Source organism: Bos mutus, chromosome 10 (genome assembly GCF_027580195.1).
Source record: "Bos mutus isolate GX-2022 chromosome 10, NWIPB_WYAK_1.1, whole genome shotgun sequence".
NCBI classification, from domain to species: Eukaryota; Metazoa; Chordata; class Mammalia; order Artiodactyla; family Bovidae; genus Bos; species Bos mutus.
The window spans coordinates 29,302,418-29,325,526 of record NC_091626.1 but is presented as its reverse complement, the minus strand read 5'-3'; the positions used below and the strand labels follow the sequence as shown (position 1 = coordinate 29,325,526).

General features: G+C 48.1%; 1 protein-coding gene across 1 annotated transcript in view; it reads left to right on the top strand.

Moving 5' to 3' along the window:
- The window catches only part of PLEKHH1 (pleckstrin homology, MyTH4 and FERM domain containing H1), a 56,015-nt gene that overhangs the window by 15,183 nt on the left and 17,723 nt on the right, over positions 1 to 23,109 (top strand). The window contains exons 3-9 of the mRNA XM_070377669.1: positions 11,480 to 11,542; positions 12,444 to 12,593; positions 16,550 to 16,633; positions 18,130 to 18,211; positions 18,343 to 19,085; positions 21,925 to 22,003; positions 22,608 to 22,699. Of these exons, the coding sequence (XP_070233770.1) occupies positions 11,480 to 11,542; positions 12,444 to 12,593; positions 16,550 to 16,633; positions 18,130 to 18,211; positions 18,343 to 19,085; positions 21,925 to 22,003; positions 22,608 to 22,699 (1,293 nt within the window). The remainder of the gene's footprint in view (positions 1 to 11,479; positions 11,543 to 12,443; positions 12,594 to 16,549; positions 16,634 to 18,129; positions 18,212 to 18,342; positions 19,086 to 21,924; positions 22,004 to 22,607; positions 22,700 to 23,109) is intronic.

Below are 23,109 nucleotides of genomic sequence, written 5' to 3'. Positions count from 1 at the left end.
CTTTGTGACTGAGGGCAAGTCCCTTTACCTCTCAGGCAAGGACACAAATGTCTACCTACACAGGAAAAAGGAAAGTCCTTAGTGAAAGCGAATATGTGATCCACAGTGACTGAATACTTGAGAGAATAGCCCACAGTGAGTGAGAGTCCATGTATGCAACAGACTGGACTCAATTCCGCCCCCCAAGAATTTCTAGTAACTGTTGTTCCAACTGTTCTAAGAACTGTGGGCAAGACACTATAAAGTCCATGAATTCAAAACTACTTGAGGGAATTCCCTGGCAGCCAGTGGTTAGGATTCCATACTTTCACTTCTGAGGACCCAGGTTCAGTCCCTGCTTGGGGAACTAAGATCCCACAAGCCAGTCAGTGTGCCCCCGCCCTCCCCAAAATAAAACTATTGAAGACATAATAAAGTGATTGAAAATATAAGACGAGGACAGGACATCATCCAAAAAGATCAGAAAGAGAACCAAATAGGACTGCTAGACATGGAAAATATTTGCACCGAAATGAAATACTCAGTGGCTAGATTAACATCAGATAAGGCGCCACGCGAGACAGGCCTCAGGAATGGAAAGATGGGCCTGAGGACATAACCCAGACTCGAGGGCAATGCAGAGAGATGAAGACACAGGCTAAGACGTGGATGCCAGAATGACAAGATCCTTTTTGAAGATTCCAGAAGTGGAGAAGAGAGGCATGACTTCAAGAGATAATGCCTTTAAAGTTTCCAAAGTTGATGAAAGACCTGAAGCCTGAGATTTAGGAAACAGGATGAGCCAGGCAGTACATGTGTTTAAAAAATCCATTCCTTTTCATGTGACATTCCAGACATAAGCAGCCTAGCTCTGCGGGGAGGCCTGCGCATGTTTGAAGGTGGTTCACCCTCATGACCACATTCCGGTCCCTTCCCTTTGAGAGCATGACCCAAAGGCTGCCTTCATTCCTTCCACTCACATCCCATTGGCCACTTATTCATGTGGTTATATCCCGCCACGGAGAAGATTGGAAAGTGTAGTCTTTATTCTAGATAACCATGTGCTCTGTTAAAAGTCAGAGCTTCTACCTATATGACAAATAGGGGGAGAAGAGAATGTGGGAAACAAATAGAAGTCTTTAAGTCTCAGTCACTTCAGTCGCTCAGTCATGTCTGACTCTGCGACCCCATGGACTGCACTACACTAGGCCTCCCTGTCCATCACCAACTCCCGGAGCTTGCTCAAACTCATGTCCATCAAGTCAGTGATGCCAGCCAACCATCTCATCCTCTGTCATCCCCTTCTCCTGCCTTCAATCTTTCCCAGCATCAGGATGTTTTCCAATGAGTCAGTTCTTTGCATCAGGTGGCCAAAGTATTGGAGTTTCAGCTTCAGCATCCGTCCTTCCAATGAATATTCAGGACTGATTTCCTTTAGGATTGACTGGTTTGATCTCTTTGCAGTCCAGGGGACTCTCAACACTACAGTCTTTTCCCAACACTACAGGTCGAAAGCATCAATTCTTCGGCGCTCAGCTTTCTTTATAGTCCAACTCTCACATCCATACATGACTACTGGAAAAACCATAGCTTTGACTAGACACACTTTGTTGGCAAAGTAATGTCTCTATTTTTAATAGCTGTCTAGGTTGGTCATAACTTTTCTTCCAAGGAGCAAGCGTCTTTTAATTTCATGGCTGCAGTTACCATCTGCAGTGATTTTGGAGCCCAAGAAAATAAAGTCTGTCACTGTTTCCATTATTTCTCCATCTATTTGCCATAGAGTGATGGGACTGGATGCCACAATCTTAGTTTTTTGAATGTTGAGTTTTAAGCCAACTTCTTCACTCTCTTCTTTCACTTTCATTAAGAGGCTCTTTAGTTCCTCTTCACTTTCTGCCACAAGGGTGATGTCATCTGTGTCTAGAATAATAGAAATAACAAATAGAATGTATGACTTTCCAATCAGGAGAGTAGCTACTGGAAATGGAATAAAATCTATTAAATCCAGGCAGGGAAGAGAAACAGGAATATAGAAAATAAGGAGTAAATACAAAGCACAAAATGCAGCAGTAGAAATAAATCCATATACAACATTGTAACCAACTATACTTCAATTAAAAAAAATAAGGAATCCAAATATATTGGTCATAAATAGACCTATACAAGAATGTCTATTGCAGCATTGATGCATGAAAAGTTGAAAATATTCTAAATGTTTATCAACGTGATTGGGTAACTATGTTGAGTGCATTTGTGCAATGGAATACTACATTGCAGTTAAAAATGAGTCAAGTAAAGCTATATGTTTAAGATCAACAAATCTCAAAAACCAACACTGAACAAAAAGGATCAGAAGAATATGTATACAAAACTACAGTTTATATAAAGTATTAAACTTGCACAAAACAGTAATGTCTGTTGTTGAGGGGTGTTTACAAATGAGGTAAAAATGTAAACATAGTCAAGTGTAGGGTACATACGTACAAAGGAGAGGAGTAACACTGGAGAGAGGAGCACTGGAAGCGTCAGCTGTCTGTAGAGGTTTATTTCATAAAAAGTCAGAAGCAGATCTGACAAAAATTAAGATTTGACAACGATGAATAGTGGATACGTGTTTTTTTTAAAATTATTGTCTATACGTTTCTGTTGGCCTGAAACATTTCATGATAGAAAAATAAAGCGTTTTTAAATGCTTTCCTCCCCTATTCCCCAGTGGCCTTAAACACATTATAAATATGTTCTTTTTCCACAGCCCCTTGGATCTGGGGAGGTTGAACTTCTATTGGGTTGGCTAAAAAGTTCACTCAGCATTTTCCATAAGATCTTGCGGAAAAACCCAAACGAACCCTTTGGCCAACAGAGTATAATATCAGCCCTTTCTTTTCTTCCAGACTGTATTTGCTAAGTAACCAGAATGCTCTCTAAGTACCAGTACTTATCATCTAAGCAACCAGAACGCTCTCCCATAAGACCTTGGGGGCTCAGGGTGGGACTTGAGTAAAGAAAGGAGAAGTATTTAGACTCAGGGCAGAAGAGCCTGGGGGTATAGGAGTGGAGAAGGGAGAGAAAGAAATCTTGACTAGGAATCATGGGCTGGAAGACTTAAGCAGGGTTAGGGCATTAGCCTGACATCGGACCTCTTGGCAGGAAACCTTAAGGCCATAAATACCGTGTTGCTCAATGTCGGGGCCGCTCTTGTCATCTGCTGTCATTCCCCAAACCAGTAGGCCAGATTCTGCAGTTCATTAGAGGTTTTCCCCAGTACATCAAGGTAAGTTTCAGGTCCTAGGAAGAGATGACCCAGATTTCTCAGGAGAGCTCCTGCTGGGGCTGGGCCCTGGTCGCCATCCCTGTCCCTGCTCCCAGAACTTACTTCTTAGTTATCATCAGCACCCACCTGCACCGAGGTGAGCCAGGTCAGCTGGGTCCCTTTGCCCCACCCCCTCACCTGCCTGCCCCCTCCACTGCCACTGTTCCACACAGTTAGCCCACTAGCCCGCCCGCTCGTGGAGATGGCACTGCCTGGATGACTGATGGCCACTCACTCGCCGCTGGCAGTGGTGCAGGGCAAGCCGAGCCTGCGTGTCTCCCAGGGGACGGGCCCTGCCTGTGATCAGATGCCACCCGCTGGCTGCTAAGGCTTGGGAAGGAGCCCTCCTTCTTCCCCATCACACAGCCTGCTCATACCTGACTCCCTCTTTCAGAATTGTCATTTGACACATGAAATCGTTGTGCTGAAAACCAAATTTTTTTAAAAAAGAAAAAATGTCAAGGCTGCCAGATAATTCCTCACCTATTTTTTGGGCTCCAAAATCACTGCAGATGGTAACTGCAGCCATGAAATTAAAAGACACTTACTCCTTGGAAGGAAAGTTACGAACAACCTAGACAGCATATTAAAAAGCAGAGACATTACTTTGCTAACAAAGGTCTGTCTAGTCAAGGCTATGGTTTTTCCAGTGGTCATGTATGGATGTGAGAGTTGGACTATAAAGAAAGCTGAGCGCCGAAGAATTGATGCTTTTGAACTGTGGTGTTGGAGAAGACTCTTGAGAGTCCCTTGGACTGCAAGGAGATTCAACCAGTCCATCCTAAAGGAGATCAGTCCTGGGTGTCCACTGGAAGGACTGATGCTGAAGCTGAAACTCCAATCCTTTGGCCACCTGATATGAAGAGCTGACTCATTTGAAAAGACCCTGATGCTGGGAAAGATTGAGGGCAGGAGGAGAAGGAGACGACAGAGGATGAGATGGCTGGATAGCATCACTGACTCGATGGACGTGAGTTTGGGTGGACTCCGGGAGTTGGTGATGGACAGGGAGGCCTGGCGTGCGGCGGTTCATGGGGTTGCAAAAAGTCAGAGTGAGCGACTGAACTGAACTGAAGGGTGAGAGAGGGGAGGGAGCGGGAGGAGGGGAGACGGGAGAAGGGGAGACAGGTCTAGACCTTGTTTCTGCTGGGACGCCTCTCACGGTCTGCTGTGCCCTTGCCAGGGCCACCCATCCCGGGGGCCAGGTGAACTGTGGACTCACTTTCCGTCTGGCACAGGAGTCGAGAGAATGGCTCATGTTTTGGAGGTCGCGTCTTGTTCTGCTTCCGGGAGCCGTTTTTCCGGCTCTCTTGGTTGTGTTGAAGAAGTCACAGCTAATCTGATCAATCTAAAGTGAAGTGAAGTGAAGTCATCACTCAGTCGTATCCGACTCTTTGCGACCCTGTGGACTGTAGCCTACCAGGCTCCTCCTTCCGTGGGATTTCCCAGGCAAGAATATTGGAGTGGGTTTCATTTCCTTCTCCAGGGGATCTTCCCAACCCAGGGATTGAACCCAAGTCTCCCGTATTGCAGGCAGACCCTTTACCCTCTGAGCCACCAGGGAAGCCTAGATCAATCTAAAAGTTGATGCTATCCTAAGAGCTGGATGTGTTAAAAGTCCCTTGGACTTTGTTCATTCTTGCCAACCTTGTGCCTCAGTTTTCCCTTCAGAAAAGTGGGAGGATGGCATCTATCTGCAATAGAGCTTCGTAGGAATTATCATGATGAGTACATGGCATCAATATGAGGACTAAAACGAGTTTAACATTTTTTTGTTTATTTACTCCCTCTCTGCTTCCAAAGGGGATTTGAGTGGATCTGTTAAAGAGAGGACTTTATGTAATAAAATATCCCACATTTTTTAGCTTGAATATTTTTAACCGAGGCAGGTCTTCCTGAGGCCTGTTCTGGTGGGTCTGTACGCACTTCCTCTTTTTCTAGAATCCCTTACTGGTTTCTCCAGCCAAGGTTTTGAAATACAGTAACTCAGTTTTATATTTATATACCAAAAATTTGTACTTCAGGATTTTTTTTTTTTTTTTTTGTGTATCAATGGTTCCGTTCAGTCCCTTAAACAAAGGAACAATGACTATTGCTCTTCCCCACTCTGACCAAGGATTATACAGAGGCAGCGATTCAGTTTAGGCACCAGCTTGACAGAGCAAGATAGTTCACAGAACCCAGAAAAACATCCTTATATACTTCAGAATTTGTGAGAAGGCCGGTACTGTTATATAAAAGGAGAACACTAGGGCTAATTAGGACTAGTTGGAAATAAAGTCTGCATAAAGTCATCACAGAATCAGCCTTAGCAGATCTCCTTGCTGATAGATCCAATTTGCCTTCTAGAACTTTTATTCACTATGTTTAAGGGTGTGCATGCGTGTGCGTGTGAGTGTAGAGAATTTTTTTTATTCTCCTAGCCCCCATTTTTTAATAAGGCCCACTATAATGTTTCCCAGGAACTGTAGTCTTGCTAGAGCTTTGTACTCCTATAAAGTCATTTGAGAAGAGTCCTGTACTGATGGGGGCTTGGCCCTGGGATGTTTGCATCCCCAAAGGAGTCAGTTAGCTTTGCTTTGCATTCTGTAGCTGGTCTAGCGTTTTTCAGAGAGTGGTCTGTGGACCACCCGCATCAGGATCACCTGGGGTTTTCTTTTCAAGCACATTCCTGGGTTCATGCCTCAGACGTGCTAAATAAAAACCTCTGTGGGCACAACGCAGGGATCTGTAACAAGATCCGTGTGGATGACTGTGCCCCTGAGGGTGTGAAATCTACTGCCACAAACTCCTGCCCCGAACATGTCCTGGGCCCCATTCAGCCATCCTTCTAGCCTTGAGCCCTGTGCGCCTCAGAGGGACTTTTGGGCTGGGTGGGGCCATTGGACCCACAGACAAGACTTAGGAGTCCCTTCTTTCCTGCCTCTTCTGCACTCGGACACCAGGGCAGCCCCACAGTTGTGTGTTTTATATATATAGGAATAAGAATATGATTTCAATTGAACACAGGGTTTGATATTAAAAAACAAAAAGCTGAGAATCAAGGTCTTTGATGACAACAGAGTTAGAACCATTTAATAGCTAGCACTGGGGGTTGTAATTTCAAAGGCTTAACTAATTTTCTATGAATGCAGAAGTTAACTAAGCTTCTATGAACTCAGTGGGAGGGTTCTGGGGAGGATTCAAGGAATGTGCTATATAGCTAGAGGAGGAAGCCAGGTGTCGCCAGAAGAAAAGGTAATTGTCGCGTGTCCAGGTCTCCTGAGTTTTCAGGAGAAGCTGAGAATCGGGGATTGCATTTTGGAGTCTGGGTTTTTGCAGGATGTGAAATTTGGATGTGAGGGCAGCGGTAGCTAAGGGTATAATAGACTAAGCCAGTCCTCTGGAGTTTGAATCCTGGCTCTGCCTCCTGGTTGTGTGACCTTAGGCAAATTGCCTTATCCCTCTGCGTCAGTTTATATGTACAACAGGGATAATAACAAGACCTGCCTCCTAGGATTGGGATGAAGATGAAATGAGTTGATACATTGAAAGTGCTTTAGCCAGTGCCAGACACATACAAGTGGCCTTGTTTAGATATATCTGTGTTGGCTAAATGCCCACAACATGGTAGGTCTTACACGATGCTCTGTAGGCTAATAGCCCTGACTTAAAGCCTTTCTTTCTGTAGATGGATCATAAGCAGCATGACCAGGTAATTTATCATGTAAACCAGGAGACTTTGGAGGGAGAAAGGAAGGCTCTATTACTCATTATTCTGGAGGACAGGTGACCACAGGACTGTCCCAGGGAAACTGGTCTGCCTGGTCCTAAGCCCCATCTTTGGTTGTGAAAATCAAGCAAGTAGCTTATATCTACAAACTGCTCGGTAAGTGCCAGGTTATGCACGTGAGCTGGCCGTGAGGCATCTCCTGTGATCTTCACCACAACCCTAGGAGGTGGACATTCGTTACTGTTTTTTCTACTGGTGAGAAAACTGAGGCTCAGAGAGGTTAAGGAATTTATAAGTCACACTGTGGTGGGGCCAGCCGGGCTCCAGAGCCTTATTGCTTACCGGTACCATTCTCTTCAGAGAGTGTGATGCAATGGTAAGAATGTTGAGCCCTTTTCAGAGGGGTAGCTGAGATCAGCCTGGCGAGGCTCCGGGCTCGAACCGCTTCTCAGCACGCAGGTCTGTCCTGGGAGCACAGGAGGGTGCCTGCTGCCTTGGGGCCAGTATTTCACAGCACCAAAAGGAGCTGTGGACATGGGGATTAAATACCAGGTTAGTGCCAAGAACCTTTCATCAGGTCACTACAGCCCATTCTAGGATGGCTTACGAGTCTCATGTGTAAGTCGAAGCTGGTGAAAGTGGATCCTGCCTAAAAGCCAGCCGCCCAAACCTGACGCCACCTTGGCTAGCGTGTCACCCAGACTAAAAGGATAGCTGAGGACTCAGTCCTAGGGAACCCTCTGAAAGGAGAAACAGAACCCAAATAAGGGGGCCTGCCTGTATCACCTTTTCAGATCTCCCAGTGTGGCCCTTTGAGTGAGTGCAGGGGACAATCTGCCGTCATGAATTGTGTCGATCCTGGAATTAAGAGTTTGAAAACTCCAAAATCGACACTCAGGTATAGGCACAGTTGGGAGTGTTCCCGTAGCAATGGAGAAAATGCGTTTTCATAAAAATGGAGGGAAACATGATGTTAAAGATATTCTCTTCAGACAAGGATGGCAGGATGTTGGTAATTGTTGGAGCACAGTCATGGATACATAGATGGTCTTTTATACTCTTCTCTTTTAAAAAACTACCGGATGTGCCAAATGGTTTCAATGTTCAGAAATTTGTTTTAGAGACAAGAGAGTGCCCCAGCATAAAGGTGAATACAGACTGCTTTTAGCTTTGAGTCTCAAGTGCCCTTGCCTAGGAGATAAAAATGGCTGGAGGGTGGGTGGTGAGGAGGACCACGTGGCAGTCAGGCCAAGGCTGGGAGAAGACCCTAGGTTCCCAGGGGCACCTTCCTTCCCATCTGCTTCAGTGATAGCTTACCCTAAAGGATATCTGACATTAAAAATTTAGGGGGTAGAATGCTCAAACATCATTAATAACAGAGTGATTTATGGCTCTGACCCGTGTCATTGATCACTCTTGACCCAAATGGAAATGCCCAAGTGGGAGGTAAGACTCAAATGCATCTTCTTCTTCCCTCTACCATGGTTTCTTTACTGTGTAAGGTCACGGATATGAGTGATCATTTCTTATGGAAATCATATGTCTTCTGAGCTACAGAGCAGATGTCAGATCTAAATGAAGGTGAATCTAGGAAACTTGTCAAGAATCTAAAGCCTTCCCAATCAGTGTTTCATTGTGTTCTTAAAAATTAAATGCTCCTAGTAATTGTATTAGTTAGAGGTGTTCCTGATGTGGGCAGAAATTTCAACCCTGGCTAGCTTAAATAGGGCATTTATTGGGAAGGTCCTGGGACATATCACAGAACTGAAGGACTTAGCTGATAATCATGACTTGGTAAAGTTTGTGCATGATCTCTGGTGCAGTCCCCTGACTCTCATCTCTGGCCTCTTAATCCCACATTTCGGCTTTCTGGGGAGAGAGAACCTGATTTGCTCCTGGAAGAGTCAGTTCTGGTGCCCAAGGGGGAAGGGTTATATAGTACTAACCTGGTCACTGGGTTATGTGTCAACCACCACCCCACCCCTCCACCAAGTAGAATGTTTTTTTGCACTATGCAACCATGCCTATCACCATAATATTGGTTTATTCTATGCTGTTACCTCCCCTGTAGCTACGATGTCCCAAGGACTGTTTGATTTTGGAAAGGCCATCTGGCTATAATTGATGCCTGAGTCTGGCCAGAACAAACCCAGTGTCTCAGGCTTGAGTCAAGAGGTTCCATCATGATTATTAAACCCAGGAGAGGAAGGAAAGAGGAGATGCAGACATCCTTGGACTGAGCACAGGAATGCTTATCAAAGATGGTCCTGTCTGTTGGGAGCCCAGGGAGCATTTTTGTCCCCTGGGTTGTAAATCTTGAGGTTTTATTTGGTATCCTCTGTCCTTTCAAAGGGAACATGTACTGAAAACATCTGTCTCTCCCCAACTCCAAGGAGGAAAAAATGGATGAGGGAAGGTGGTCCTGAGAGCAGTTTCTCCAGGCTCTCTAACTTGAACCGCTCCTGGGTAACCCTCCTTTCACTGCCTGGCACCAGACCGGGGGACTTCTTTTCTTTTCCATCCTTCAATCAAAGCCTGAAGGCAGAATTTCACCTAGGCAGAAGAGAGATTGGGAAAGAGAGAAAATTAATTGTTCAGTTCACTGGTAAATATCGAGCCAGGGTCCATGCTAGATGCAGAAAGTTGAGTAGCCAGAGAAAAGGCCAAATCTGCAGAGATAAGGTGGGCGAGGACTGGACCAGCGCTTGGGATGTGAGGCCTGTCCAGTCGCACGGAGGACACACCTGGGACATGACGCCACTGGTATGGTTTTCCTGCAGACCTGTTGCCCTGAGACAAGGCATGGTAGGGGAAGCAGGAGTTGACTCAACTAGGCCCTGGCGTCTGGTTGGAGAATGGAATGTGTGACTGTGCTGTGCTTCCGCAGGGCCTTTATGTGATGGCGTGTGGTTTTGGCAGTGCCCTCTGAGCCCTGACCGGGGGGATGGTGGGAGCTGAAATCCACTCCACTCGGTAGGCTGTAAGCTCGAGAAGTGGCAGAGATGCCCCCACTGCTCCTGAGCTGCTCCTTAGGCTTTAGCTTAGATCTGTTCCCTGATGAGCTTCTGTGTGTAAGAGCATTGGTCCCTTTCCTTGGGCCAGTTGGCATGAGATTCCAGAATTGCTGTGATCCTCAGACCTCTACGGGAAGCAAGAAAGAATTTTTAAGAAATGTGTCTTAAACCTCTATTTAAGATTAAAACAATCAAGAAGGGGATATCCATGAATGCCATTTGCAGTCAGAGGCATCCTGAGAGAAGGAAAGTAAGTATTTGTCCCCAGCCATTGAGCCGTTCCCAGTGGGAGGGAACATCCTCATCCTGATGATGGGGGCTCACGTGGGAGCAGGGTCCATGTCAGACACGTAGCGAGCAGTGGCAGGGCACTGCCTGCAGCCCGCTGCTGTGGGGAGGACGGCCTGGGAGAGGAGCCTGAAGGCAAGAGTTGGGCGAGGACACCCCAGGAAGAGATGGTGGCACTGCTGCCCCTTCCCGCGGCCTCCAGAGGGAGAAAGACCTCAAGTTTTCTCACTCACCGTAGAAAGGACAGCACCTCTGGGCTCCTTACCTGCCCCAGGCTTCAGGGCTACCTGAGGGTGAAACAGGAGAGTGAAAAAGGTGGCTTAACACTCAACATTCAAAAAACAAAGATCATGGCATCTGGTCCCATCACTTCATGGCAAACAGATGGGGAAAAAGTAGAAACAGTGGCAGATTTTATTTTCTTGGGCTCCAAAATCATTGCAGATGGTGACTGCAGCCATGAAATTAAAAGATATTTGATCCTTGGAAGGAAAGCTATGACAAAACTAGACAGTGTATTAAAAAGCAGAGACAGCATTTTGCCAACAAAGGTCCATCCAGTCAAAGCTATGGTTTTTCCATTAGTCATGTAAGATGTGAGAGTTGGACCATAAAGAAGGCTGAACACCTAAGAATTGGTGCTTTCGAACTGTGGTGCTGGAGAAGACTCTTGAGAGTCCTTTGGACAGCAAGGAGATCAAATGAGTCAATCCTAAAGGAAATCAACCCTGAATATTTATTGGAAGGACTGATGCTGAAGCTGAAGCTCCAGTACTTTGACCACCTGGTGTGAAGAGCTGACTCATTGAAAAAGACCCTGATGCTGGGAAAGGTTGAAGGCAAAAGGAAAAGAGGGCTGCGAAGGATGAGATGGTGAGATAGCATCACCGACTCAACAGACATGAATTTGAGCAAAGTCTGGGAGATAGTGAAGGACAGGGAAGCCTGGCGTGCTGCAGTCCATGGGGTTGCAAAGCGTCAGACACAACTGAGTGATGGAACAACAACCAGGGCTGCCATGGACATCTTTACCCTGATATTCTTGAGCCTCTTGCAAGGAGTAGTTTAAGCCGGCCTGTGTGTAGCGTCTGCAGAATTCACGTGTGTTGCCTTGATGCCATGTTCATAGCAGGGACGCCGCAGTTATATCTCGTTTTCTCTCTGGCTGAGCAGATGCAGGAGCTGGAGCAGAGGCTGCTGGATGCAGAGCAGAGAGCAGAGAACGCGGAGACCCAGGTAATGGGGAGGAGATGGTGGGAGTGTGCAGGGAGAATGACCTTTCCTGACCCTTCCCATGGACACTCATGGACACATCACACCGATGTGGTCTGCCCCAGAGAGGCCTGCTTCTTACTGGGACGAGGAAAACCAGCAGTCATGTGTTAGACCTTCTGAACAAATAAAGGTGCCTGGGGCTTTCTATGGGCATGAGGGAATCTCGGGTAAGGGTTAGGGCAGTGAGCAGATGCGTGGCATAGTCCAAATAGGCTGGGTTATGCTGAGGTAACCTGTGGAGTCTGACATGTCCACAGTTTATCATATTTAGTTCTCATTCATGATACCTCTACTGAGGGTCAGCCAGGGATTCTGCTTCACACAGTGATCTGGGGATCCAGGTGAATAGAGTTCCCCATCTTCCGGCTGAATCAGCTAGCACATGCAGTCTTCTTGGTTGCCATGGCAGGGAAAGAGAGCTGGGTGCTTGTGCACCAGCTTGTAAATACTTCAGCCCAGAAATAATGCATCGTTCCACTCCGACCCATTGACTTCATGACTTCCACGGCCACCTAACTATAAGATGGCTGAGAAGTATTAGGAAGTTCATGAAGATTCAATGAGCAGCAAATGCGTCTGTCACAGTGAGGTTGGAGCATTTCCTCTCCAGGACTTTTTGTCCTGTCCAGCTTGTCCTTACTGGGGCCCCCAGAGTTAGATGGCCCTACACCTGGCTACTCCTTCCTCGTCAATTCCTTCTTTTTCCCAGATGAGGCTTCATAAATGGTCACTGAATTAATTGGCTCCCATTGCCCTGGGTAAGAACTCTGCCTTGGAGTCACAAGCTGGGGCATCAGGAAGCATCCCATCCCATGTCAGTGGCATCGCATCCCCACCCTATGATATAATTGGTACTTTCCAGGTGGGTGTGATGGAAGAGAAGGTGAAATTGTCCAATCTGATGAATGTGGACTCAGCAGGCAGCCTGCACCGGAAGTACCAAGAGTTGCTGAAAGCCATGCAGGGCAAAGATGAGCTCATCAGTGAGCTGGAGGCACAGCTGGAGAAGCAGGTAAGTACTAGCGCCCTTTGCAGCAGCTGGAGCAGCTGCCCACAGCCCCTGAGCAGAGCCCCTCTGCTTCAGCCTCTGGTGGCAGGGGCTCACTCCCTCACCAGGCTGTTCATCCGCATGGAGATGTAATTATTGGAAGGGGAATGAGGAGCCAGGCAGGGGATGTGGTGGGAAACGGAATTGGAGGCTGACTCATCTGGGTTGAATCCCATCTTTAGCACCTGTGACCAGATGACTTAAATTGCTGATTTTCTTTTTATACATCTGTAATATAGGAGTTGTAATATGTCATAGGGCTGTCGGCAGAATGAACTCAGGGAGTCAGGGTACAGTGTCAGACACGAGGTTGGTGTTTGGTCAGGAGAGCTTTTCCTTCTCCACCACGTGCCCTGCCAACCTGTGGGACATGTAGTATTTGGAGCAGCACAGAGCCAGACTGTCAGCCTCGGCTGGCCAAAGTCTCTCAATGCACCTGAGTAGGCAGAGACCAAGGTTGCTGCCTCCTCTGAAAAGCGCATGGAACTCAGGAGAGGCCAGTGCCCAGTGTTGCATCCAGTCAGCACCTTTGTTCTGGAGAGGACATCTGGGACACCCCCCGCCACCAGTCGCATACACCCAGCTTCCCCGTCGTGATCTCATTAACATCATCCTAATTCTGTCCCTCCCCTCTGCCATTGGTCTTACCTACCCAGCTTTTCCCTGGTGCCAGAGCTTCATTGTTTCCAACAACAAAAAAAAACTTCATAGCTTGGCCAGACAACTTGCAATTTTCCACATGTGTACTGTCTATGGAACTCCCAGCTGATCCTGCTAATGCCTTCCCACTGTCACAGGAACATTCGTAACCATTCGCCAGTAGTCACTGAACATTTCCGCTTTTACCTCCCACAGTGTGGGGCACCATGTCTTCCTGAAAAATCATGGGAAAGTATAATATTGACACATGGAATCTTTCGTCAATTTCCCATTGATTTTAGGTGCCCGTCTTCTCTTTGGGGCTTGCCAGGTGGCACTGGTGGTAAAGAACTCGTCCGCCAGTGCAGGAGACATAAGAGACGGGTTCAATCCCTGAGTTGGGAAGACTTCTGGAGGAGGGCATGGCAATCTACTCTGATATTCTTGCCTGGAGAATCCCCTGGACAGAGGAGCCTGGTGGGCTACAGTCCATGGGGTCGCAGAGTCAGACATAATTGAAGCGACTTAGCACGCATGCACATTTCTCTTCTGAGTGGTCCACAGTTAAAAGTGGCAGCATCTGGCATGGGTGGGCAAAATGCGTCCTGCTAAAGCTGAGGTCAAGAAAAAAATCCTTTCACGGTAATACTAGGACCAGATCAGAATAGGAAAAATGCTGTTCTGCAAGTCAGTAGACCTGGTTTTAGTCCCAGCCAGGCCATAAACTAACAGAGGCAAGTCATTTCACCCTCTGGGCCTCAGTTTCCATAGCCACATAAAGATCAGGTTATCAGGCTAGGTTGGGTTGGCAAATTTTTTCTGTAGAGGGCCAAGTAGTAAATATTTTTGGCTTTGCAGGCCACATGGTCATTGTTGCAACTACCCAACTCTGCTGCTGTGGCCTGGAAGCAGCCTTGGATAACACAGAAATGAATGGGCAGGGCTGTTTGGGGAAGGCCCAGGTGGAAGACTGGATTTGGCCTGTGGCCAGTATGCAAACCTCCAGGGGCTCCCCAACCTCCGGCATCTAGTGCCTGATGATCTGAAGTGGAGCTACTGTAATAATAATAGAAATAATGCCCACAATAAAGTGCTTAAATTATCCCCAAACCACCCCTCCCATCCACTTACCCCAGTCCGTGGAAAAATTGTCTTCCACGAAACTGGTCCCTGGTGCCAAAAAGGTTGGGGACCACTGCACTAGAAAAGCTTACCAGTTCTCCAGCTCTGAAATACTGAGTCAGACATATTCATAGCCCCATCTCATTTCCACCAACCCTCTTGTTTGGGGCTTACATCCATCATCTTATAGTTTCGAGGCCGTTTTCCCCTAGAAGGGTAACCAAAGTCGTTCCAGGTGGTCTCCGAACAGCTGAGAAGACACCAGTTGTCTCCATGCTCTTTAGAGCAGGGAACTCGTTCTGGAACGGGTTATCACCTGCTCCTCAGGCGCTGTGCTGTGCACATTCTGTCCCTTCATCCTCAATATGACCCGGAAGGGAGATGTGTCATTGCCCATTTTAGAGATGACATCACCAGGGGATGATGGAGCCTGCGCAGTGCCCAGCAGCAAATCAGCCTCAGAGGCAGAGGCAGATCCCCACAGCCTGTATTTTGTTCTTCCCTAGGCTGCTGTTCTTCAGATGCAAACCTCACTTTTCACTTTATAGTGGTCCCTCTGTATCCACAAGGGACTGGTTGCAGGACGCCCCACAGATAACAAGATCCACGGATGCTGGAGTTCATTATATAAAAGGGCGGAGTACCCTTTTATATAGAAAAGGGTATATAAAGATCCTCCACATCTGTGGAATCAGGTCTGTGGTTGGTTGAATCTGTGGATGCCAACCCCACCAGTAGGAAGAGCCGACTGTACTCCACTCTTTTATCTGATGACTTGAGCACCCACGGATCTTGGTATCTGCAGGGTGTCCTGAAACCAGTATCCCGGTACATACCGAGGGATCACTGTATACTATTGATTATTTTGAGGGAATTGCACTCATGTGCTAATTTACCTTTATTTTTTGAGTTTTAACTGTAAAGGTAATACATGCTTATGGTAAAAAATACAAATGGACCAGAAGGATATAAAATGACAGCATTTTTCCCTCTGGCATCATCCTTCATTTCCATTCCTCACCACTAATCACTGTTCTTTGCGACCATTTCCTGTGTATCAGAGCACAGCGTTCCATTTTCATTTTGTTTATTCAGCCAAACCCTTATTTGTAGACTCTTAGAGGTTATTTCCAGTTTTGAGGGTTTTTTTTTGTTTTTGTTGCTTTATCCAATAACAATGCAACTAATGATTCCTAAGCATTAGATTTGTTAAATCAATAGTATGGACATGTAAAATGTTGACAAATACTATCAAGTGTTTCCCCCAAAAAGCTTTGCCAGGATGTAGGAGGTGAGCTGTTTTCCAGCACCCTTGATAATTTGGGGTTATGTCAAACTTTTAGGTTGTGTTAGTCTATTCACTTTAATCTGCATTATTAAAATTATAATTAAGATTGGGCAGCTTTTCATGGGTTTCTTTACCTTAATTTTGCTGTTATCTCCTATTCATATCCTTTGCATAATTTATTGGTTTGATCATTTCAAATTATCCCCTTTGTATGTAAATCATTTGTGTTGCAAATCATCCCCCAGTTGGGTTTTTTTTGGGGGGGTGCTGTATGTTGGGTCCTCGTTGCTGTGCGGGCTTTTCTCTAGTTATGGCGAGCCGGGGCTCCTCTCTAGTTACAAGCACGGGCTTCTCATTGCAGTGGCTTCTCTTGTTGCAGAGTGTGGGCTCCAGACCACGTGAGCTTCAGTAGTTGTAGCTCCTAGGCTATAGAGTCCAGGCTTAATGGCTGTGGTGCACTGGCTTAGCTTAGTTCTTCCGTGGCATGTGGGATCTTCTCAGACCAGAGATCTAACCTGTGTCTCCTGCATTGGCAGGTGGATTCTTTACCACTGAGCCACTAGGGAAGCCATCCAGTTAGTCTTTTAATTTTGTTTAAGGGCATCTTTTTTTGGTTGTATAGTAATTTATAGTGATGATGTAGATTTATTAGTCTTTTCCTTCATGGCTATTTGGGATTTGTACTTGTAGTATGCTTAGGAAGGCCTTTCTCACTTTAGAATATTTTCGAAAAATTCATAAATGAATGTGTCTTCTGTACTGGCTCACCTCCATCCTGTCCGGTAATATTTCTTCTCAGGGCCTGCCACCTCCATTTATTCACTAAACCAGGGACTGCCATGACTAACTAAAGGCCCTTTCCGTCTTGCAGAAGCAGATGAGAGCGGAAGAGGCAAAAGTTGTTCAAGAAAAAGCTGCAAAGATCAAGGAATGGGTGACACTGAAATTAGCAGAAGTGAGTTAAAAGCTGGTCTGGGAACACCTGGGAGGGACTTGTGTGGGGTTGCTCTGGTCCCCCTGTGTGTTTCTGCCTCCATCTGTATTTGGGGTCTTGCCTGCCTTTCATTTTGTTAACCATTTGTCCCCCACTCAGCTTAGATGTGGAGACACTTCACTTTCCCCTTCCTGTTGTTAGGGTTGGGTTTCCTGAGAGCTTCTGGCTAGCTTTGTGTCTGGGGAGAAGGAAGGATTTTCCCTTCTGAGAAATCAGTTTCCCTCAGAGAAGCACATATGGTCCTTACCATCCACCCTCTGTCCTTGCCATTCTTTTTAACTTTTTTTTTTTGATGGTCACATATACATAAAGTGTACCATTTGAGCTGTCTTTAAAGTGTACAAATGCAGTGGAATTAAGTACATTCACAGTGATGTGTACCCATCACCATTATTTCCAAAACTCTTCATCACCCCAGACAGAAAGTCTGTACCATTAATCACTAACTCCCTGTTGTCTCCATTCTACTTCCACCTCTGTCCATCTCCTTTCATAGTTTCATCACTTGCTACAGCTTTATTTAGGAAACTCAGGACTAGAAGCTATAGCACTGTGGAAAAAAGAAAAAAGCTCTAAACAAAAGGAAAGGGAATTAACATTTGGAGAGGAGCGAACACTCATCATGGCTTCCTCTTTCCTGACACAAGTGACCCACACCTGTGGGAGGTAGCTGCTCATTTTGCCTCTTGTCCCTTCTGTGGGTGCACAACTCAGGTCACCTGCTAGACTATAAGTCCTTGGGGACAGAGCTGACGCCTGTTACTCCATCTTCCACAGCCCTGACCTCTTGCTAAAAGAAGCTCAATAAAAGTGTGTTGGCTTTCATTTCCAAGAAAATGCAGCCATTCTGAGGCTGGATCTCATGAATGGTGTGTTGAGCAAAAGAAGCCAGATAGAAGTCCACCGCGAAAAGTTCTATTTACATAAATTTCTAATGGGCACAACTACATGAATGAGCGTAGGGATGCATACTTAGACGGTAAAACGCAGAAAGCAAGGAAATGAGTCTTAGAGACTCAGAAGACTTGTCTCCTCCGTGGGCGGGGAGGACGGTGTGACTGGGGAGGGATGAGTCTCGGTTGCCTGGGGTGCTGGCAGATTCCTCTCTCTTAACCTGTGTGGTGGTCACATGACTGTTCATTTCAGTCATTTGTTAAGATATTCACTGGTGTGGAATGCGTTTTTTGTGTTATATTTCACCATTATTTGGAAAGGTTAAAACAACCTAGAAAAAGAAAGCCCGAGGACTCCCAAATGGAATCTTATCCCAACCAAAACCAGGGAGCCCAGAGGGAAGGCAGAGGTCAGGGCTCCCAGAAGAGTCATCAGTGGATTGGGTTAAGGGCACCATGGGTTCTTTTTTGAGGATTTGATCTTGGAGAAGGATTTTAATCTCGTTTTGAATTATTTGTCTAAACCTGTAGGCTTGAGTATTCTAAATCTTCATTTTTCTTTAGCTTGAGATGGAGAATCAGCACCTGAAAAGCTGTAATCAGCACCTGGTGGAGCAGGTGGGAGCCCTTCAACGTGCAGTGGAAGGTAAATGGGCCAGCCTGTGTGGGGACTGGGGAGTAGGGTGTGTGTGGAGGGGGCGGGGGTGCTTGTATATGTGGTGGGTACTGGCTGAATTGGGGGAGCTCTTAATATGCCTATATTTGTCCCAACCACAGCTCTTCAGATGTCACCTTCGGGGAAGCTGCTGGTGGCCCCCCAGGGAACCACAGAGCGGGAGTCTGTCCCTTCGGGACCAGGGACCCAGCCAGCGGGGCAGGACAGTGGTCCTCTGGCCCAGGGTGCCCTGAAGGCAGCTATCCCTGCACCTTCTCCAGGTGCCCTGCAGAGCAAGGACTCTGTTCCTAAAGCAGGAAGCCCCATGGAGGATTCTAGTTCCCAGACAGTCCACCCTGGAGCAACATCAGAGGCCAAGACCCTTCCACTTCATCTGGGAAGACAGGGCTCTCCTGGCCAGCTGTGCCTGAGGCCTCGTACCCCCAGGCATGCTCTGGCCTCCTGGGGTGAGGGCCTGGTCACTGCTCAGGGAGGGACGCTCCCTCGGACGAAGACTTCTGCCAAGGAAGGTGGCCCCGGCTGTAGCCTGACCCTGCCAAAGGCCCGGGCTCCCAGCACCCTCCGGGACAGCATCCAGCTGGCCAAGCGGCACCACAGCCAGCCTCAGGCAGGCCCTGGGCACTTCAGCCATGTGGTGCGCATTGAGGTGGGGACCCTCTCAGCCTTCCACCCCCACAGCCTTCCCAAGGGGGTGGTCAGAGCCAAGCCCTGGGAGGAACCAGAGAAGATGGAGATGGAGGAACAACCCCCTGTGGGGGAGAAGGAGGCCCAAGGAACAGAGCTGGAGGAAGTGGATTTGGAGAACAAACCACCCACACCCCCCTTGCACCGCTTTCCATCCTGGGTAAGAAGCTCCCTCAGGGACAGGACAGAGGGGCCTGGCTGATGATATGACCACTTTTGTGGTGCCCAGACCACCCCACCCACAAGGGGTGGAGCAAAGATTTCTGATGATCAGATGGTGGCCGGCTGTTTCCTGGACTTGGGCCACAGCCAAGCTGCATGCCTGTTTTCTCTTGTCATCTTTGTGAGTCTCCAAGGAGGCTCAGTGTGGTGGCTAAGAGCACCTAGGATCAAACAAGAAGGACTGAATCACTAGCTCTGTGAGTTAGCATGAGCTGCTGAACGTCTGTGCCTCAGTTCCCCTCTCTATAAAATGGGGATAGTAGTACCTGCTTTACAGGGTTGCCCTGAGGATTCAGTGTGTTAATGTGTATTTGATGAGTAGGTGCAGCAGTGGCTCACAGCAAGGGGAGAGGTTGTTGGAAACAGGGCAGGGGCCAAGAGAGGTTAGAATACCACCAGAACCATCCCTCGTCTTGCTCACTGTTGCTGCTGCTGCTAAGTCGCTTCAGTCGTGTCCGACTCTGCGACCCCATAGACTGCAGCCCACCAGGCTCCCCCGTCCCTGGGATTCTCCAGGCAAGAACACTGGAGTGGGTTGCCATTTCCTTCTCCAATGCATGTAAGTGAAAAGTCAAAGTGAAGTCGCTCAGTTGTGTCCGACTCCTATCGACCCCATGGACTGCAGCCTACCAGGCTCCTCCATCCATGGGATTTTCCAGGCAAGAGTACTGGAGTGGGGTGCCATTGCCTTCTCCTCCTCTGGTTCACTGCCATCTTGTAAATCCAGATGCTTTGGAGTCCTAAAGCAGAGGTGGGCAGTAAGGGAGCATTCGGCAGGAGGGGCTCAGCTCCTTCCGTCCGTGAGACAGGATCGCTCTTGTCATTTTTTTTTTTCTAAGTCGCTTCAGTCGTGTCTGACTCTGTGTGATCCCATAGACGGCAGCCCACCAGGCTCTGCCGACGCTGGGATTCTCCCGGCAAGAGTACTAGAGTGGGCTTGTCACTTTAGGGAACCATAATGGCCAGAAAACCCAACGTCTCTTCTTGGGTGGGGCCAGCTGGGCAGTAACCACATGGGAAAAATTGAGACTCAAAATTGCAGGAAGGCCGTTTCTCAATCTGAGGGAGTCAGATGGACTGATTTGCTGATTTAGAGTTCCTTTTTCTGATAGTCTGCAAAATAACCTTGTGAGTTAGGCATCGTGGGCTGTGTGCTCAGTTGGCTCAGTCGTGTCCCACTCTTTGCAACCCCATGGACTGTAGCCCACCAGGCTCCTCTGTCCATGGGATTCTCCAGGCAGGAATACTGGAGTGGGTTGCTATTTGCTCCTCCGGGGGATCTTCCTGACCCAGGAATCAAACCCACGTCTCCTGTGTCTCCTTCATTGGCAGGTGGGTTCTTTACCACCACTGCCATCTGGGAAGTCTGAGTTAGGCATCAGGTAACCTTCTGTGAAACAGTCTTGCATTTGTTTAACCTAAGTCCCACAAGTTTCACTTTCTGTCTGTGAAGTCAGAGGCCTATCTGTAGTTGAATTCCACAACTATTCCTGGCAGGAATAATCTCTTTTATGCCTGATTTTACCACTTGGACCCAGTTTATCTGCCCTACATAAGCAGAGAATTCCCTGCCCCAGCCCAGTGCCACCCCTGCCCCGTAATCCCTCCTTGCTGCCCATCACTTCCCTTCCCTTGCCTGCAGGTACCGCAGGCTCTCATTCCAGCCCTTGCCAGCTCATTCCTCCCTCTCCCACGTGCCCCAGCACTGCCACTCCTGTCTGGAGTGGCCTTGATGTAGCATCCACCCCGCTTCCCAGCCCAACCCCAAGAACCAGGCCAACAACCTTTCCCAGTCCCTGTGCCTCACATGTCACCTGAAGGGGCCTTTGTTTTCCCTTTACCTTGAGTGGAAAAGAGATATGGAAAAGGTGGGACTTCTGGGTTGTTTGGGAGGGATCCAAACCCTAAGGAAAGCTCCCCAGGCCTGTGGGCCTGCTTCAGAACCAGGGAACCCTGAGGGGCAAGGGAAGAGTTGGGGTGGGCATTCCTGTTGTCTTCTGTGGTGGGGTTCAGGAGTCTGAGTGAGCTAGGACTTTGAGCTTGAAGCCTAACCATGATATGACATTGTTGCCGTAGGGAAAAACGATGTCTCAGTTTTCTAACAACTGGCTTACAAAAGGGCACGTCCTTGCCATGGGACTCTCACCTCATCATTGTCAGTGCCCCAACTTCTAGGGCTCTAAGATGCAGAGAAACAGGTCCTGGTCCCCCCTCCTCCTGAACTTCTTGCCCCAAGGGGAAGGGCCGCAGCGAGGGAGGGAATAAATATCACCTGATGAGCACTGGCTGTGTTCTAGGCGTTAGATGTTTTTGTTGATAATTTCATTTGATTGTCACAACAGTCTGAAAGGTATTATTTATTATGCCCATTTTGGTTGGTTGGTTTTAGTCACTAAATCGTGTCCAACTCTTGTGACCCCCATGGACCATAGCCCGCCAGGCTCCTCTGTCCATAGGATTTCCCAGGCAAGAATACTGGAGTGGGTTGCCATTTCCTTCTCCAGGGAGTCTTCCTGACCCAGGGATCGAACCTGGGTCTCTTGCATTGCAGTCAGATTCTTTACTAACTGAGCCACCAGGGAAGCCCACATTTAAAGCCGAGGAAAATGAGGTCCAGAAATGGTGTTAACTTGCCCCCAGATGCCCCCACCCCTACCCTTGGAGGCTAAGCGTGAATGTGGACCCAGGTCTGCCGGCCTCCAAAGCCAAGGGCCGGGATGGGCACAGAGGTGGGTGGGGTGCATGGGCCTTGACCCCCTGCCACCGCCCTGTTCCAGGAGAGCCGGATCTACGCTGTGGCCACGTCCGGCATGCGGCTGTCTGAAGTGCCTGTCAGAAGTAATGCCACCTGCTGCGGTGAGTCCCAAGTGGCTCCTGTGGCGGGCAGGGTGGGCATGCGTGGAGGAGAGGACTCTGAGCTACACCTAGGCCAGGTCACCTGCAGCCCATTCCTTCCCACAACAGGTGAGGTTCACGTGAAAGCACGTGGCCAGGGCTCCCTTGGAGGGAGAAGAAAGCTGCAGGGTTCTGCTCATCCAGTGTAGGGTGGGAGTGGGCGTGAACAGAGTTGTAGCCAATTACGGAGATGGAAGGGGTTTTGGAGGCCGGGCCTCCAGCAGCCGTCCACCTGCGCTGGCCTTCCCTGCCGCAGCTCGAGGACTGTGGGCTGAAGGAGCCACCATCCCTTGCTGTGTGTGGCTCCGGAGTCACCTGCCACAGCGGCCCCACAGTGATGCGAGCGCCGCTAGTCACATGGCGTGTAACTCACCTTGGCAAGAGTCCCTCGTGCTGGTATCTGTCACCTGGTCTTTCCGGTCTGTCGAGAGTGCTGTTTGTTTCAGGGAATGCTGTCTATGCGGATCTCTCTCCTCCTGGCGCCGCTCAGGTCTCTGCCTCCCTCCCACCCCTTCCTGGGTTATGTCACCGGAGTGAATCTCATTCCTCTCTCCTGCCCCTTCAGCTTCAAGCCCTCCTGCTCTGGCATCACCTGGGCCATTCTCTGGCCTTGTCTACAAGAACGTCGCCGTGCCTGTCTACACAGCCCTGAAGGGGGTAAGAAGCCGCTGTTGGAGGAGGGATTGTCCTCCTCCAGAAAGGCCCTCCCTTCACCTCCTGACCACCACCCGTATCTGCAGGCAGTGGCTGGAGTCGAGCTCTAGGGTCAGGCCTCTGAACACACATGTAACTCTAGGCAGGCAGCTCAGTGCCTGCTCCACTACTGCCCCGCCCCCCACACCATGTATCATTTCATTTATCTTTATTAGATTTTTAAAAATCTATTTTTAATTTTTCTTCCAATTTTATTGAGGTAATAAAAACCTAATAAAGATATTGCTGTGCACCAGGAACTTATATAGTGTTGCAGGTCAATTATACTTCAAATTGACTTATTTCCAAATGGCTTAGTAAGCCATTTCGTGATGTATGTAAGTCAAACTATTATGCTCCACATCTTCATCCAA